Source organism: Carassius auratus, chromosome 6 (assembly GCF_003368295.1).
Source record: "Carassius auratus strain Wakin chromosome 6, ASM336829v1, whole genome shotgun sequence".
In the NCBI taxonomy this organism is placed as follows: domain Eukaryota; kingdom Metazoa; phylum Chordata; class Actinopteri; order Cypriniformes; family Cyprinidae; genus Carassius; species Carassius auratus.
Genome location: NC_039248.1, coordinates 12,372,764 through 12,390,470, shown reverse-complemented (window position 1 = coordinate 12,390,470; position 17,707 = coordinate 12,372,764). Strand labels below are relative to the sequence as shown.

The following is a 17,707-nucleotide window of genomic DNA, read 5'->3' as shown; positions in this document are numbered from 1 at the left end:
AGGCAGTTGCTGAACAATCTACAGGAGAACATCCAGTGGGCCCGAATGGAAATAAAGCCAAGCAAGTCCAGGAGCATCTCAGTCGTCAAGGGGAAGCTGTCAGAACAACGGTTCTATGTGGGCAAGGAGCCTATACCAACAGTGGCAGAGAAGCCAGTCAAGAGTCTTGGACGCTGAAACCATGCCACCCTCAAGGACACAGAGCAAGTTGACCAGCTTACGAAGGACACCATATGCAGCCTTGAGAGTATTAACAAGACCAAGCTCCCTGGCAGGCTAAAGCTGTGGTGCCTTCAATTTGGGTTATTACCCAGGCTGATGTGGCCTCTTACCATCTATGAGGTCCCAATATCCAAGGTAGAAAAGCTGTAGAGGGTGATCAGCTCATTTGCCAAAAAGTGGCTGGGGCTCTCTAGATGCTTTACTAACATCGGAATGTATGGAAGAGGCATCTTGGAGAATCCTGTTTCCAGCCTTGCAGAAGAATTCAAGTGCTCCATAGTAAGGCTGAAAATGACACTAACAGAGTTCCGTGACACATGTGTTTCCAGAACAGCCCCTACACTGGTGAGTGGAAGGAAATGGAACCCAGCAAAGTCAGACCTCAGGCACAGAGACATAATTGGTAATGTGCAACAGGGGAGAGGAGGCCTTGGCCTTGGAGACAGTAGACCATCGTGGCAAAGGGCAGCTCCAGCTTAGCGCCGACGGCTGGTGGTTGAGGAGGTGCGTCGGCACAAGCAGGCAACAAGGTGTGTAAAGGCTATCTCACAAGCCAAGCAAGGACAATGGACGAGATGGGAGGGAGTTGAAAGGAGAAAGTTATCCTGGAGGGAGCTGATGGGCATGGAAGCATTTCACATCAGCTTCATCTTACGTGCAATATACGACGTCCTGCCTTCCCCCTCAAACCTCAACCAATGGTATGGAGAAGACCCGACATGCCCCCTCTGTCCATCCCCTGCAAACCTTAAACACATTCTGGTTGGATGTAAGACAAGCTTGTCATAAGGCCGCTATACCTGGAGGCACAACCATGTCCTGAAATGTCTAGCAGCTACCTTGGAGTGCAGATGGTTACAGATCAATGCCCTGCCTCCACCATCATCTCATCCCTCATATGCAAGAGAGTTCATCCGAGAAGGTTTAAAGACAGCCAAAGTTCAAACAACATCGGATGTCGGCCAGCTTGGAAGGGCTCGAGACCGGAAGTTGGTGGTAGATTTGAACCAAAGACTTCACTTCCGTTCTGAGATCGCCACAACAAATCTCAGACAAGACCACTTGCTCTGGTCCTCCTCACTTCACATTGTGTATATAATAGAGCTTACTGTTCCCTGGGAGGCTGCTGTGGAGGAGGCATTTGAGCGCAAGAGCCTTAAGTATACAGAGTTGGCAGCTGATGCTGAGCAACGCGGATGGAAATCCAAGGTCTGCCCAGTGGAAGTCGGCTGCAGAGGCTTCGTGGGCAAGTCAACCATCAGGCTGCTTAAGGAATTGGGAGTGCAAGGTCAAACCATATGCCGAACCATCAAAGCCCTCTCAGGTGCAGCAGAAGAAGCGAGTCGATGGCTTTGGGTAAAAAGGGGAGACTCCAACTGGGCCCCTAATACTACCTGAGACATTGAGGGGTTGAAAGCAGAGGGGGGCACACCTGGGACGCCAGGTGCTGCCGATGAGCCCTCTGGAGGTGTCGTGGGCCTATCATTGAAACACCAGTGAATGTGAGCATTTGGCCACTCATGTCGGTAATGATAATGAACTCCAGTCAGGTCAAGACCCCGAGGAAAGTGATAGCAGAAAATAAAAAATTCCATTCATGGTCAACAGCTCTGGTGGACATTCCTGCAGTCAGGATGCCAATTGTACGCTCTCTCAAAACTTGCGACATCTGTGGCATTGTGCTGTGTGATAAAACTGCACATTTCAGAGTGGCCTTTTATTGTGGCCAGCCTAAGGCACACCTGTGCAATAATCATGCCACACCTGTGAGGTGGATGGATTATTTCTGCAAAGGAGAAGTGCTCACTAATCAACATTTAGACAGATTTGTGAACAGTATTTGATAGAAATAGGCCTTCTGTGTACGTAGAAAAAGTCTTAGATCTTTGAGTTAAGTTTATGAAAAATGGGGGCAAATATAAAAGTGCTGCCCTTATAATTTTGTTCAGTATAGATAGATGGATCACCTCACCTCACTTTCTGTGCTCTGAACTTTGGCAGCTGCCAAAGTAACCTGGTCCTCCAGGTCAGAGAGCTCTGAATCAGTTAATGGGCCTCCGTAGTGATTCTTGGTATTCTGTTCAATCTTTTGCAACTTTTTAACCATATTGAAGGACTTCCCTGCAGTCATGTACAACTGCAATAAAAGAAAAGAAAGAAAATAGAGTTCTGAACAAATATGATATACATTTCCATGATATAAACCTGTTTGTTTATGCCATTGATATTTAAGGTGTCTAAATCTCTGTCCTCCACACAGACAAAATATCTATTAGAGGGAAAAGCTTACATTTTCCTCAAGTTCCCTGTATGCATCATCAGCCTGCTTAGGATCTGTCATTAGGATTTGAGGGGGCCAACTCGTTCATAACGCTTTCTTTGGCATTAAAGCTGCGGTAGGGAACTTTTGACGCTCTAGCGGTTAATAAACAAAACTGCTTGCGTCTTGCGGAAGAACATTGTAGCTGGAACTACTTCTCTCTGTTTATGTCTATGAAGAATCACAAAGGTACTGGGTTACTCCGCCGCGGTACCCCCGAAGCAATCTAAAATAGTCCGAATATAAACACTTATTATAGATGTACCCTAGTGACAAGCTAAAAACACGGTTTGGAAAATGGATTCATGGTGTACTCGCTTATTATATACGTTTTTCAACATTTTGAACACAAACAAGGTTACGGACCGGACCTCCATTGGTTGTTTCTTACTGAGAGCGGATGACTTTCTGCAAATGGCAATAGGACCACTGGGAGGAGCCAAAGGAGCTTGATTTTTTCAAAGATTATCTGTCTCATATTCTACTGTCAGGACATAATGACAGGTTTAACAAATATGTAAAAAATATATTTTTACAAAAGTTACCTACTGCAGCTTTAATTGTTCTTAGAATCTCAGTTGTGATGTCGCATAGGGCCATCGCGGTGCATCTCTGAAAGCAATTAACTGAGAGAAGCATAATCAGCATTAAAACCCTAAAAAAGACTACTGTTGTCAGGTATTAACAAGGCTAAGGTTATAGCTAAATGAGGCATACATGTTGCTAATGCTTCATGGTCTTTAGATAAGACAATGATTAGTTACGAAAATAACCTAGGGGAACTACTGTTCTTGCTTCTTTCAGCTGTTCCTTTTGCTATGCTATTGATAAAACTCAGCTTTTTAAGCTTATTAATAAAGAAATTGTGCTCTGGCACATTCTATAAAATATTTGAAGGATAATAGGGGTGTCACAGGGCTGCTACAGTGCAGGAACACGGAGCAAGGAACGTGGAGACCAGGAGCTCAGATCCAAGGAGTTTAATCATCATTTAGTAGGGAATCACATGTAGGACATGATGACATAAAAAATACCACAGTGTCGTATCTTAGATTGAATGAACGGCACCTTTATACAAATATGACACATGCTCTGATTTTAAACAGTTCCTCTCCTCTTACTCATAAAGTCAACATAAATAAAAAATGAATCATCACTTACAGGATTGCAGTTAAGCCATTCAGTTTCACTGTAACAATGTGTGATTTTTTTTTTTCCAAATATTCTTGAATAGGGCTGGGTATTGTTTAAAATCTTTAGATCCGGTGCCAATTTCGATACCTCAGTTTCGATACCAGTTCCTAATGATACTTTTTCGATACCATATGTTTTAAGATCAATTTCAACATCAACACAAAACTTTAATTTTACACCTTATTTAAAACTTGTGTAACACTTCACACTCAGGATAATAAAACTGGTTGCGCTTTTTGGATAGGGGTGCACCATTCAGGTGCGGACTGGGACCAAAAAGAGGCCCTGGACTTTCTGGCCCACAGCAGCCCACCACATCATAATGCAAACGCCCCTGTTTTGATGTCATTTATTAAATTAATATTTAAGTAAAAAGTTTGTGGATTTTAACCAATAGGGCAACTGATCCTCCATTAAAAACAGCAGCTGTTCATTTAGCGACTCCTAGTGAGCAATATGCTCATCAAGACAAACATTCTTCTAAAACTCACACTTTGTATTCAGTTTGCAGATCCATACGAATCATGCATGAAATAGAAGTTTTTAAACTCAAACGATAGCTTTATGTGCTTTACAGATGAACTTGAAGTCTTTATTCATTTGAGATGTTCAATAATAGATCATCTTTGGCTCGGTGATACAAGTTCTTGATCCGATTAGTGAACCAATGATTCTTTTGAGTCAATCTTTTAAAATAATCATTTATTTTGTTTAACGAAACCAGTGTTTCACAAACTGGATAGATCTGAGGTGCAGGGCTCGCAAAATCGTCAGCCCCACGTCCCGGGGCTATTGTGTTTTCCAGTCCGACAGGCTATATCGTGAATAGTGATGTAAAATTCCTAACTTGATTCACGTTGTTCACTCACTTGAAGGGGTGAAACGGATCGTAGCTGATCGTTAGCACTTGTTTCTAAATCTTGCTGATTCAAGCGTTTTAAACAATTTACACACGTTCTGAGCTTGCGCTGACTCATTCTCCTACATAGAAGGTTTCCAGCAGTTTTACCCTTATATGACACAGGGTCTGGGTCTCCACAGTAGCTGGAACCCATTTTGGGCCACTGCCATAATTCCGTTGAAAATTGGCCTGTTGAAAAGTTAGTGACTTTGACTCGCCGTTTACATCATTGTACCTGATTTTTGTTGTTGTTGTAGGACAGTTTCTTTGAGGGTTGCTGGTTTAAGCAGCTCAAAGTTCGTCCTGAGCTCTCGATTGAACAACAGATGAACTGACTACACTTTGGTAGTCACATGTGGCGTACTACGATAGCACAGCAAGAAGTTATGAAGGCATTGATGAAATGTGCCTTGCCCAATCGAAGCTTTCAAAGCATGTTTCATGGTCTGAACAAATCTTTCTGCTAGCCCATTTGTGGAAGGATGGTAGGGTGTTGCTTTGATATGTTGTACTCCATTTGCTAGTAGAAAAGTGGCCATCTCATGCGATATAAATTGGGGTCCATTGTCTCAGACAAACTGCACGGGTGGTCCAAATCTACTGAAAATTTCTCCCAACTTCTTAATTGTCTTGTCTGCTGAGGTAGATTTCATGATAGCCACTTCAGGCCACTTACTGTGTGCATCAATGATGACCAATATCATTTTGTCCTCACCTGGGCCTGCAAAATCAGCATGAATGCGATGCCATGGTTTCTCAGGACATTCCCACGGGTGCAGCAGTGCCACTTGTGGTACATTGCGTATGCTCTGACGTGACGTACATGTTCTTGCCTTTTCCTCAATTTTTCAGTCGTAACTCCTGGCAATCTCTTTCATTCAAACCATTCCACAGTGTCCCGCTTGTAGCTGATTTGGCACTGAATTATGCAGAGGTGGTGGAATTATCACTCTCCTTCCCCACAACAAACAGCCTGACTGCAACGAAAGTTCATGACGTCGAGAGGTGTATGGTTTGAGCTCTGTGTCATCATTCTCACCTTTCCCTGTCATGACAAAACAGGATCATTTGGTGTTTTTGTATGCACTTGAGCAGCTGTCACGGGGGCCCTTTCCACTTGACTGAAGTAGAAAATTTCAGCCACCTTTGCCTCTTTCACGGAGTCAGCCAGAGGCAATCTGGACAGTCCATCCGCATTACTGTGCAATTCTGACTTGTGGTACTTGATGTTGTAGGTGTGAGCAGATAATAATAATGCCATCTTTGCATCCTACTCACAGAAAGAGAGGGAATGCCATGGTAAGGGCCAAAAATCACAGTGAGCAGATGATGATCGGTCAGCAGCAGAAACTTTCTTCCAAAAATATCCTGGTAAAACTTGCGCACTCCAAACACAATGCTCAATGCTTCACATTCAATCTGAGCATAGTTTGCTTTCGCTTTGCTTAGACTCCTCGATGCAAATGCAATCGGCTTCTCTTGACCGTTTGGCATAATGTGGGACAAGACTGCTCCCACACCATATGGGCCAGCTGACCTGGAAGAGCAAGATCAAAATGGGTGAGGGCCTTCGATTTTAACAGAGTCTCTTTTGCTCTTTTGAATGTCTCCTGACATTCAGTGGTCCACCTCCAAGTATTTTCATGACACAACAATTTGTGCAGAGGTTTCAGCAGGGTAGCGATGTTTGGAATTAACCGTCCATAATTATTAAGCAAACAGAGGAAAGATGTATGCTAGCTGACATTTATAGGCTCTGGGGCATCCATTATGGCTCTAACCTTTGATGGGGATGTATGTAGACCAGAGGCATCAATGACATGGCCCAGGTACTCAACTGCAGACTGGAAGAATTCACATTTATCCTTCCGCACCCTTATTCCATACTCTTTCAGTCTGGTAAAGGTAGCGTATAAGGTAGTGTAGCAAGTGTGACTCATTATCAGTGCCGGTCACAAGAATGTCATCTAAGTAACACACTACTCCCGGAAGCCCTGTCAGGATCTGGTCAATCACTCGCTGAAACAGGGATGGAGCCCAAGTAATTCCAAAGGGCAAAAAGAAGTTCTCTGGACTGCTCCTCAAAATGCATTTGCAGATACATATGCCTGATTAAGATCGATTTTACTGAATTTTTGCCCTCCATTCAGTTTAAAATGAGCCAAGGGGTATTGTACTGCAGACAACACTGGGTTACAGTGACTTTAAAGTTCTCGCATATTCTTATGCCTCCATCTTTCTTTAAAACTGGAACAATAGATGTTGCCCACTTGCTATACTTACTGGTTCGAGCACATCATTCTCCACGAATGCTCGCCTCTACCATGGGTTTAAGTGCATAAGGCAGGGGCCAGGCCTTTAAGAATTTTGGCTTCACTGTGTTTCTGAAGAACACCCTCTAAATCCAGTGTTTTCTTTGTCATCAAGTGTATGGCCTGCCAGTCCACCTTAAGTTGCTCCAGCCAGGAACGTACCATCAGTGAGGGATAATCATCCAAAACCACGTACAATGGCAGCTTTTTTGTTTGTTTAGTTCGACTTTTACCTGGGTGAAGCCTTTCATGGCACAAGATTCACAAGTGTAAGTTTTAAGGGTCACATCAGGTGATTTGAGTGGCAGGTGGCTCAGTATTTCACTATATACCACATCCAACACCAGCGACACTGCAGCACCAGTGTCAATCTCCATCTTCACTGGCTATCCTTCCAGAAACGTGGTGACTTTGTATGCCTTGGTTCCCCCTGCAACAGTGAGCACAAAGGAAGTTCATCATCAGATGAGTTTGTGACCTGATTGTTTTCTTGGTCAATGGTGAATACATGTTTCTTTTGCTTATTTTCTGCTGGATTTTCCTTTTTCTGCTTTATTTCTACATGCATGCTCGATGTGTCCTTTTTTCTTACAGCTGTACCAGCATGTGACAGGTGAGTGCCCAGTCTTACCACAACAAAAACATGGGCCTTTTTCAATATCCATTTTGTACACTTTACTGTTTAAGCTCAGTTGTTGAGCTTTCTTAGACACACTCAGTTCAAGTGCTCTTTGTAGTGTCAGGTTGCTCTCAGTTAACAGTCTTTTCTGTATGCACTCAAAGCTGAGTCTGCACACAAATCTGTCCCGAAGTGTGTCTTTTAATGCATCACCAAATTCACAGTGTTCAGCTAGGTTTTTTTTAGCACTGCCACAAACCTTGTCACAGTTTCTCCTTCTAGCTGATTTCGTCGGTGGAACCAAAATCTCTCTGCAATTACTAAGGGCTTTGGAGATAAATGTGATTTGAGAGTGTTCACTATTTGATCATACATTTTTCTCCAGGCTTCTCTGGTTGTAGGAGATTACACAGTAGAGTTACTCGGGAGGCCATGGCGGATCTTCCATGACCTTAGGCGGCACAGCCACAGGTATAGTGCCCCACCAAAAAAAAATTATTTGGGGAAAACTAGGTATCTTGATGGCCGCTCTGGGACTGGAGCTGACACTGGGGTGAGCTCTGAGAGCTGAAAATAGATCCAGAGCCCTTCATGGGCTAAACGGGGAATCAGGAGCCCACCCTGGGCTTAACTGGAGGTCAGGAGCACTCCCTGGGCTTAACAGGGAATCAGGAGCCCTCCTTGTGATTAACCTGAGAACAGGAGCCCTCCATGGGCTTAAATCGGGAACGGGAGTCCATCCTGGGCTTGACTGGGGATCAGGAATGCACTTACATTGTGCTGGCACTGCAGGGTGCTCTGGAGGAGGGGGCACTACCAAGTGCTTTGGAGGACCCGGCACTGGAGTGAGCTTTGGGGCTGGCCAGCTTGTCACATTAATGTTCATTTGGCTTGCCATATTGAAGTTTGGCTGACTGGGCTTTGGAACTGCCAGCTTACTCGACATCGGAGCGGACGGTGAACTGTAGTGAGCCGCGGACGGCGGCCTTAGCCGAGGAAAGGCTGATAGAGGAGTTCCGGCTCAGGATTTGAGGCTCTCCAGAAGTTCCACAGGCTGATGGTATGTGACCCCTAGCCGGAACAGCATCACAAGGGTTTCCTCCGTGAGGGAGCTGGCGAGGACAAGTGGCATGAATGCCCTCGTGAAGGCAATGGGGTCTGGGCTGGCCTGAGCCAAGGAAATAAACATTGCACAAGTAAATGAGTGGGAAAAACTAAACAAAACACTTTTTAAAAAAACTGGGGGGGGGGGGGGGGGCACGGGCAAAGGGGCTGTTTGGAGGGTTTGGGGAGGAATCCAGGAGTTTAATCATCATCTAGTAGGGAATCACATGTACAGTAGCACTTGGGGCTGACATAACCAATACTGGACTAGAAACTGAGAACACTATTTAAAAGGCACAAACGGGGAACACCTGGAATCAAATCAACGAAAAGCTTAACTAAGGAACAGGAAGAACCAAATATATAGGACATACAGGAACTCAAAACATGGAACATACATGTGACAGTGGGAAGCTTAAGGTAAGTTGTGTGACTTTTTAAACCCACTTGTATTCCACTGGTACTCTGATAATGAGATACCGCAATCTACAGAAAAACATTAAATCAGTATATTTTATCAAGAAAACTTTCAACATTTTGACAACATTTTGTGGCCTCTATGGATGTGCTTGTTGTCTGAGTCTTCACCTTTTGTGCTTCAGTGGGCATCTCATCACTGGATGAGCTCAGGGGTTCTTGGGATGCAGGGGCCACTGGTCCCTGGTCCCCCCTCACAGTAGATCCTTTGGACTGAGGAGGCCTCTTAGGCTCATCTTCATCAGAGGAAAGTGCCTTGTCACTCATCAGCTCATCTAGTTTTCTCCTCAGCTTCTCCTCCTCCATCTGCCCTGCTGTGGGTTGAACAGGCTACAGATATACAAAATACAAAATACATACTTCATTTTAAAACAACAATGACCTATATGACACCTACAACCAAACTCTTTAATACAAAAGGCAACTCTGCTATGGCATAATAATATGTTCTGTAATAAATAAGTGTTTCTGCAAAAAATACTTTAATCATACCTGATCAGGAGACAAAGTCATTTTCTCTTCCAGTCGATTTAAGAGACTCTCAATGGCAGACATTCTCTTGTTCAGTTCATTGATCTAATTCACAGAAACAGGTCAAAGAAAATGAAAAAGAAAAAAACAAAGTTGCGGATTGATGAAATGATCAAATGAAAACAAGGCAGTCAGACTTTTTGTCTAAGTCAACTTAGAAGGAAGCCATCTGAATGTAAATAATTCTTTGTAATCATACTACAATAAAAGACAAAACATGAGGTAACTCAAACTTGTCTAACCTTTAATCATTTATAAAAGGAGTAATAAAAAACAGTCCTTTTAAAAGATGAATTACTGTTCAAATATCAAGATATTTTCTGTAAATATCTGTAAGCTTTTTTTTATGTTTTTGAAAAAGAAGTTTCTTAAATTCACCAAGACTACATGTAGTTGATAAAAAATAACAAATTAGTAATATTGTAGACATTACAATTTAAAATAATGTTGTGATCTGTGATGCTGTCACACACCACTGAAGCACAGGAGACAAGATGAGAATTCACAGATTTTTAATGAAGAGAGAATACTCGATTGGGGAAACACCGCAGAGATGAACGGATGTGAAAGCCCAGTATCCGAGAGACTTATAAACTTCCACTAAGCAAGTCCTGGTGTACTTCAGGGCAGAGGAGAATGGTAGGCAACTGACCAACGGCAGAAGATGACGTCGATGAGGACGAAGAGGATCTGAGAACTGGAGATCAAGAGTCGGGTAAGTCTTTCACATACGCGATAGACGAGACCAGACGATTAGGAGTCTGTGAGTGCGGGTTTATATGCACGTCTTGATTGGGCAGCGGCAGGTGCAATGACTTAATACTCAGGTGAGGAGGAACGGGAAGGTTGAGCTGTAGGGTCTGACGCTGGTTGGTTGGCTGGATCCGTGACAGTACCCCCTCCTCCACGGGCAGCTCCTGAAGCCCGATGATGGTGGCGACGAGGACGGCCTCTTCCTCTGGGTGCTGGGCGATCGGGGTGATTGGTGTGGAACTCTTGGAGTAAGGCAGGGTCTAGAACATCCTCATGTGGAATCCAGGACCTTTCTTCAGGACCGAAACCCTCCCAGTCAATGAGATATTCCAGTTGGCCTCCTCGTCGCCGTGAATCCAGGATGGTCCGTATGGTGTAGATGGGGTCTTCCTCCGGTTCGATTGGAGGAGGAGGTAACTCAGCCACATCAGACCCTGTGGGAGAAGGGAGAAGAGAAGGTCGGTGAGGTTTTAGAAGAGATACATGGAAGGTAGGGGTAATTCTGCAATTTGGAGGTAATTTTAGACGATAAGTGACAGGATTGATCTGCCTTAAAATAGTGAATGGCCCCATGTATCTGGGACTCAGCTTGCGGCAGGGCAGCCGGAGGCGTATATCCCTAGTAGAGAGCCAGACCTTCTGTCCAGGGAGGTATGTAGGTGTTACTGCTCTGTGAATGTCTGCCTGGATCTTGTGCCTCCTAACTGCCCCTTGCAGATGGACATGTGCTGAGTCCCAGACCCTCTCGCTCTCCTGAAACCAATAGTTGACTGCTGGGACCTCAGAGGGCTCTCCTGACCAGGGGAACAGAGGTGGCTGGAAGCCAAGCACGCATTGGAAAGGTGTTAGGCCTGTGGTGGACTGGCGGAGAGAGTTTTGAGCGTACTCGGCCCAGGGAAGATACCGGCTCCAAGTATGTTGGTGGCCATGGCAGTACGACCTTAGGAAGCGTCCGATCTCCTGAATCTTCCTTTCAGTCTGCCCATTCGATTGCGGATGGTAACCAGATGTTAGGTTAACTGATACACCTAAGAGACGGAAGAAGGCCTTCCAAACTCTGGAAATAAATTGAGGTCCTCGGTCCGAGATTATGTCTTCGGGTAGCCCATAGTTCCGGAATACCTGATTGAATAGGGCTTCAGCAGTCTCCATTGCTGATGGCAGACCCCTTAGTGGAATAAGGCGACAGGCCTTTGAGAAACGATCTACCACCACCAGAACACAAGTGTAGGAGTTAGAGTTGGGCAGATCCGAAATGAAATCCACTCCTAGGTGTGACCAGGGTCGGCGAGGGATAGGCAGTGGAAGTAACTTCCCCTCGGGAAGATGGTGTGGTACGCTGGAGATGGCACAGGTAGAACATCCTTGAACAAAGCGTTTGATATCTCTAGTCATGCCAGGCCACCAATATCTGTTGCGGATGAGCGAGAGGGTTCGTTGGCTCCCTGGGTGTCCTGACCCTAAGGAAGAGTGTACTGAGTTCATGAGGGACAGTCTTAGAGCTGATGGGACATAGGTCAGACCCTCGGGGACTCCCGGTGGAGCAGGTTCAGTAAGAGTAGCTTGGGCGATCTGATCATCTAGAGCCCAATGGATGGGACTGACGATGATGGCTGGAGGGAGAATGGATTCTGGTAGACTGGTGGGTTGGTCTGGGGCATGAATGCGGGAAAGGGCGTCGGCCCTTTGATTCTTTGTTCCTGGACGATACGTCACTGTGAATTTAAACCGGGTGAAGAATAATGCCCATCTGGCTTGACGAGGGTTTAGGCGTTTAGCTTCCCGGAGGTACTCTAGGTTGCGATGGTCAGTGATGACTTCAAACGGATGATTGGCTCCCTCCAGCCAGTGACGCCATTCCTCCAATGCTAGTTTGATGGCTAGCAGTTCTCGATTGCCAATATCATAATTCTGCTCCGCCGGGGATAACTTCTTGGAGAAGAAGGCGCACGGATGGAGCTTCGGTGGGACACCCACCCGTTGTGATAACACCGCTCCCACACCTGTCGTAGAGGCATCAACTTCAACAATGAAGGGTAACTCCGCGTTAGGGTGGATCAAAGTGGGAGCTGTAGTGAAGGCTAATTTTAGCTGGGAGAATGCCTGAGATGCTGCTGGAGACCATGATAGATGCTTGGGTGTCTTCCGTAGGAGGGAAGTGAGGGGAGCTGCTAAGGTACTAAAGTTACCGATGAAGCGGCGATAAAAATTCGCAAAACCCAAGAATCGTTGGAGTTCTTTGGTCGAAGTGGGAATGGGCCACTGCCGGACAGCTTCCACCTTCTTCAGATCCATTTGTATTCCCCTGGCATCAATGATGTAGCCCAAGAACTGAATAGAGGAGCGGTGAAACTCACATTTTTCGATTTTGAGGTACAGGTGATTATCCCTAAGTCTTTGGAGGACCTGTGCCACATGGAGACGATGATCGGCCTCGTTCTGCGAGTATATGAGGATGTCATCTATGTAAATGATCACAAACCGATGTAGGTAGTCCCGGAATACCTCATTCATGAAGGCCTGGAATACGGAGGGTGAATTGGCTAGTCCGTATGGCATGACCCTGTACTCATAGTGCCCTGAAGGTGTGATGAAGGCAGTCTTCCATTCATCCCCCCTCCGTATCCGGATGAGGTTGTACGCACTGCGCAGGTCTAGCTTGGTGAAAATGGACGCCCCTCTCAACATCTCGAGTGCCGCTGGTACCAGGGGAAGGGGATATTTGTACAGTACGGTCTGCTTGTTAAGGGCCCGGTAGTCAATGCATGGTCTTAGGCCTCCGTCTTTCTTGGCTACAAAGAAGAAACTGGAAGCGGCAGGGGATGTAGAAGGGCGGATGTAACCCTGACGAAGAGCCTCTTCTACATACTCTTCCATGGCCTTCTGTTCTGGGATGGATAGGGGATACACTCTTCCCTTAGGTAGGGTTGCACCTGGCAGCAGTTCAATAGCACAGTCCCATGGTCTGTGCGGGGGCAAACGGGTAGCGAGTTGCTTACTAAAAACATCGCGGAATGGGCTATACTCCTCTGGGACCGCTATATCATGCTGACCTAGGGGACTCTCGATGGTTGTGGCCTGGAGGAGTAACTGGGTTGATCTAGTAGGGGAAGAGGGTCTAGTAGGAAGTTTTAGACAACTTTCAAAGCAGGAGGCGCTCCAAGAGAGGATGTCGCCAGTAGTCCAGGAAAGGTGAGGGTCATGCTGCCTAAGCCAAGGGCGTCCCAGGATGATATCTGCTGTTGATCCATCCAGCACCAGCAAGGAGATCCTTTCATAATGGGTTACCCCAATGCGTAGGGTAAGGGATGGTGTACAGTGAGAAATAATACCTTTTCCGAGAGGTTTCCCCAGAATGGAGTGTACATTCATCTTCTGGCAAGGGATTTGTGGGATGTGGAACTGGCTGACGAGGTGTCTGGAAATGAAGTTTCCCGCGGAGCCCGAGTCAATGAGGGCCTTCGCTGAAAAGGAGTTGGGACCAGAGATCACCGATACAGGAAAGTAGACTAATGATACAACTTCAGCCCTAGAGGTCAGGCTACTCACCGCTGGACGAGGTGGACGAACGGGGCATTCAGACCTGAGATGACCATCTGCTCCACAGTAAAGACACAGGTGTTGTTGCAGCCGTCTTTGACGTTCAGCAGGTGAGAGATGGAAGGAGTCAACTTGCATCGGTTCGATGGCTGATGCTGAAGGATATTGCACTGGGGAAGATAGGGCTACTGCGGTGGTGGTAGGTGAAGTAGGAGGCGCGGGCAATCCCAGATCACATGCTGCTAGCCTCTGGGCTACCCGGATAGAACGTTGGATCAGATTCTCCAAACCAAAGCTATCATCATAGATGGCGAGATGTAATCGGAGAGATGGGGATAGCCCCTGTCTATAAGCTGTGATGAGAGCAGCCTCATTCCATCCGCTCGCAGCTGCTAAGGTGCGGAACTTCACTGCATACTCCGCCACCGAGGATCTTCCCTGCTTTAGGTGATATAATTGGTCATGTACGGAAAGGGAGTTTGCAGATTGATCAAATACCTCCTTAAAATGTGTTACGAAGGTTTCCAGGGTATGAGTTGCAGGCCCAGCTTGTTCCCAGATGGTTTTAGCCCACAGGAGAGCACGGCCAGAGAGCAGTGAGATAATAAATGCGATCTTGGCTCTATCTGTGGGGAAGCGCTGAGGTTGCATCTCAAACAATAGGGTGCACTGCAGTAAAAAGCCGCTGCAATTCTCCGCCGCGCCACTGAACGGCGCTGGTAGGGCCATAGGACCGGTCGGCAGTTCAGGTGAGGAAGCGGCGCCTGGAGGAAAGAGTGACTGCCGGAGCTGATTCACGAGTTCGGCAAATGGATCGATTTGTGACGTGGTCGGAGAACTGGGGTCCATATCTTCGTGAAATAGGGGTCTGGTCTTCTGTCACACACCACTGAAGCACAGGAGACAAGATGAGAATTCACAGATTTTTAATGAAGAGAGAATACTCGATTGGGGAAACACCGCAGAGATGAACGGATGTGAAAGCCCAGTATCCGAGAGACTTATAAACTTCCACTAAGCAAGTCCTGGTGTACTTCAGGGCAGAGGAGAATGGTAGGCAACTGACCAACGGCAGAAGATGACGTCGATGAGGACGAAGAGGATCTGAGAACTGGAGATCAAGAGTCGGGTAAGTCTTTCACATACGCGATAGACGAGACCAGACGATTAGGAGTCTGTGAGTGCGGGTTTATATGCACGTCTTGATTGGGCAGCGGCAGGTGCAATGACTTAATACTCAGGTGAGGAGGAACGGGAAGGTTGAGCTGTAGGGTCTGACGCTGGTTGGTTGGCTGGATCCGTGACAGATGCATTTTAAGTTTCATCATTCTTTTATTAATGAACAATTCAAACAAATTGTCTCAGTTACGTGTGTAACCCTCATTCCCTGAAGGAGGGAACGGAGATGTTACATCAGTGACTGATGACTTGGGATCTCACTAGAGAGACAAATCACCACTGATTGTGTTAACAAATCAATACGATGAATGTTGGCATGCAAGATTTGCATTGTGCACCACTCCCCGAAGTGCGGGTATATAAGGAGAGTGTGCAGTCACACATTGAGTTTTTTTGGTGGGGAGCAGAGACGGTGTGCCTCGGCCATACAGTGGTGGTACAGCAACTGTGGCAATGGAACGTAACACTGTTCCATACTTCAGGGAACGAGGGTTACATACATAACTGAGACCTTCCCTTTCAGTCAGTCACGTTCGACATTAAATTAGTGACTGACGAATTGGGATCCGTATGGAAAACGCCACTATTGCTAACCCCTGCTGTGCTCTGCGAAAGCCAGCAAGTCCCTCCACACCAGATGGGGCATAAGATAGGACAGGGCTTAGGCAAAGGAATCCGGCACTGCTGTTCCATACAGTGAGATATTGGATAACACTGGGAAAGTGTACCCCAAGGAAATGGTATGGAAGCAACATCCTGCGGATAGGAGGAAACGTGAATTTAAACATATGGACTGGCCGCAGGACAGTACTACATATGGGAGTCCCCGTAGCAGATTCAGCCAAACTGGGGTGAGAGCAATGCACAGCAGAGATGGCAGAGGACTCTGCCAGGGAAAGACACAGGCTTACCACGAGAGAAGCCGTACTGTGGAAGAATACACACGTGGGATCACCCGAAGGGGGAATCACTACACACGGGCACCTAGCCCAGCACAAGGGCTGACCTTGGGCATACACACGAGTGCTGGACCTGGCGTCTGGCGCTCTGCCATACCTGAATGCTGAGGGTGAAGAAGGAACTACCCAACTGGGTTTGCCAAAAAGGAAACTGAACTGAAAAGCACTTGGAACAGCAAGCGTTATAGACACAAAGTGAGTCCAGTGCCACTGACCACCTGAGACCAGTGGATGAGAGGACACAGGCTCTACACGGAGATTATAGAATCTCGCAAATGTGTTAGGTGTTTCCCAGCTAGCAGCTCTACAGATGTCTGGTATTGAGGCGCCCAGTGCCAATGCCCAGAAAGAAGCCACACCTCTTTTAGAATGTGCTCTCACTCCAAGGGGGCACGGTAAATGTTGGGCCTGAAATGCTAAGACTATAGCCTCCACTATCCACTGGGCAAGTCTTTGTTTGGAGACAGCCTTTCCATTTTGCTGTGCTCCAAAGCAGACAAAGAGCTGGTCTGAGGTCCTGAAGTTATGCGTACAGTTCACATAAATGTGTAAAGTGTGGACGGGGCAGAGCAGAGCAATGGCATGGGTCTGCCTCCTCCCGGGGCAGTGCTTGCAAGTTCACCACCTGATCCTTGAAAGGTGTGGAGGGAACTTTGGGCACATATCCAGGCCAGGGTCTCAGGACAATGTTAGAGTTGACTGGCATGAATTCATGGCAACATACACTTTGAGGGTCAAGTGAGACTGCCTTCACCCCAGCCCATTTTGCAAAATGGAAAGTACCTCCACGATTGGGCACCTGACTCTCACATGGGGGTCAAAAGACCATGCATGGAGATTCCAAAGGTCTGGACGAGTGTGCCAGAAGGTTCCCCCTCTCTGAGAAAGGAGATCAGTCCTCAGAGGAATACGCCAGGGAGTGGCTGTTGCTTAGGAGTTCCGGCAACTAAGTTCAACTGGGCCAGTATGGCACTACTAAAAGGAATCCTTGTCCTCCCTGACCTTGCACAGTGTCTGTGCGAGAAGGCTCAATGGGGGAAAGGTATACTTGCGTAGCCCCCGAGGCCAGCTGTGCGCCAGTGCATCCATTCAGAGGGTCCCCTCGGACGGGGAATAGAACAACTGGCAGTGGGACATGTCCGGAGAGGCAAACAGGTTTACCTGGGCATCTCTGAAATGTCTCCAGATCAGCTGGACTGTCTCGGGGTGGAGTTGCCATTCTCCCAGATGGGTGGGCTGATGTGAAAGTTTTTCAGCTGCCCGATTGAACTCACCTGGGACCAGAATGGCATGAAGCGACTTCAGATGCTTCTCACTACAAAGGAGGAGATGACGAGCGAGTTCTGACATGTGATGGGAGTGTAGACCACCCTGGTGGTCGAAGTAGGTAATGGTCTCAGTATTGTCTATCTAGACCAGTATGTGCTTATTGTGTAGTAGTAATTTGGTGTGCCACAGAGCAAGTCATACTGCTAGCAATTCGAGACTCAGCTGTGAAGCCAATACTGAAGCAGTCTCATATGAAGCAATCTGGCTGAGGTGGCTGAGTACCACATCCCTGTGTTCCCATAATTGAGCTTGGGACTGGGCCAATAT

At 46.7% G+C, this 17,707-nt stretch overlaps 1 protein-coding gene across 4 annotated transcripts in view; it reads right to left on the bottom strand.

The window, feature by feature from the left end:
• The window catches only part of LOC113096918 (melanophilin-like), a 29,893-nt gene that overhangs the window by 2,922 nt on the left and 9,264 nt on the right, over nt 1–17,707 (bottom strand). For 3 of the 4 annotated variants that reach the window (XM_026262141.1, XM_026262137.1, XM_026262143.1), the window contains 3 exons: nt 9,642–9,725; nt 9,261–9,479; nt 2,195–2,359 (listed from right to left, as the gene is read on the bottom strand). In XM_026262141.1, coding sequence (XP_026117926.1) covers nt 2,195–2,359; nt 9,261–9,479; nt 9,642–9,725 — 468 coding nt within the window. The remainder of the gene's footprint in view (nt 1–2,194; nt 2,360–9,260; nt 9,480–9,641; nt 9,726–17,707) is intronic. The other variant, XM_026262145.1, reaches the window with a different exon arrangement.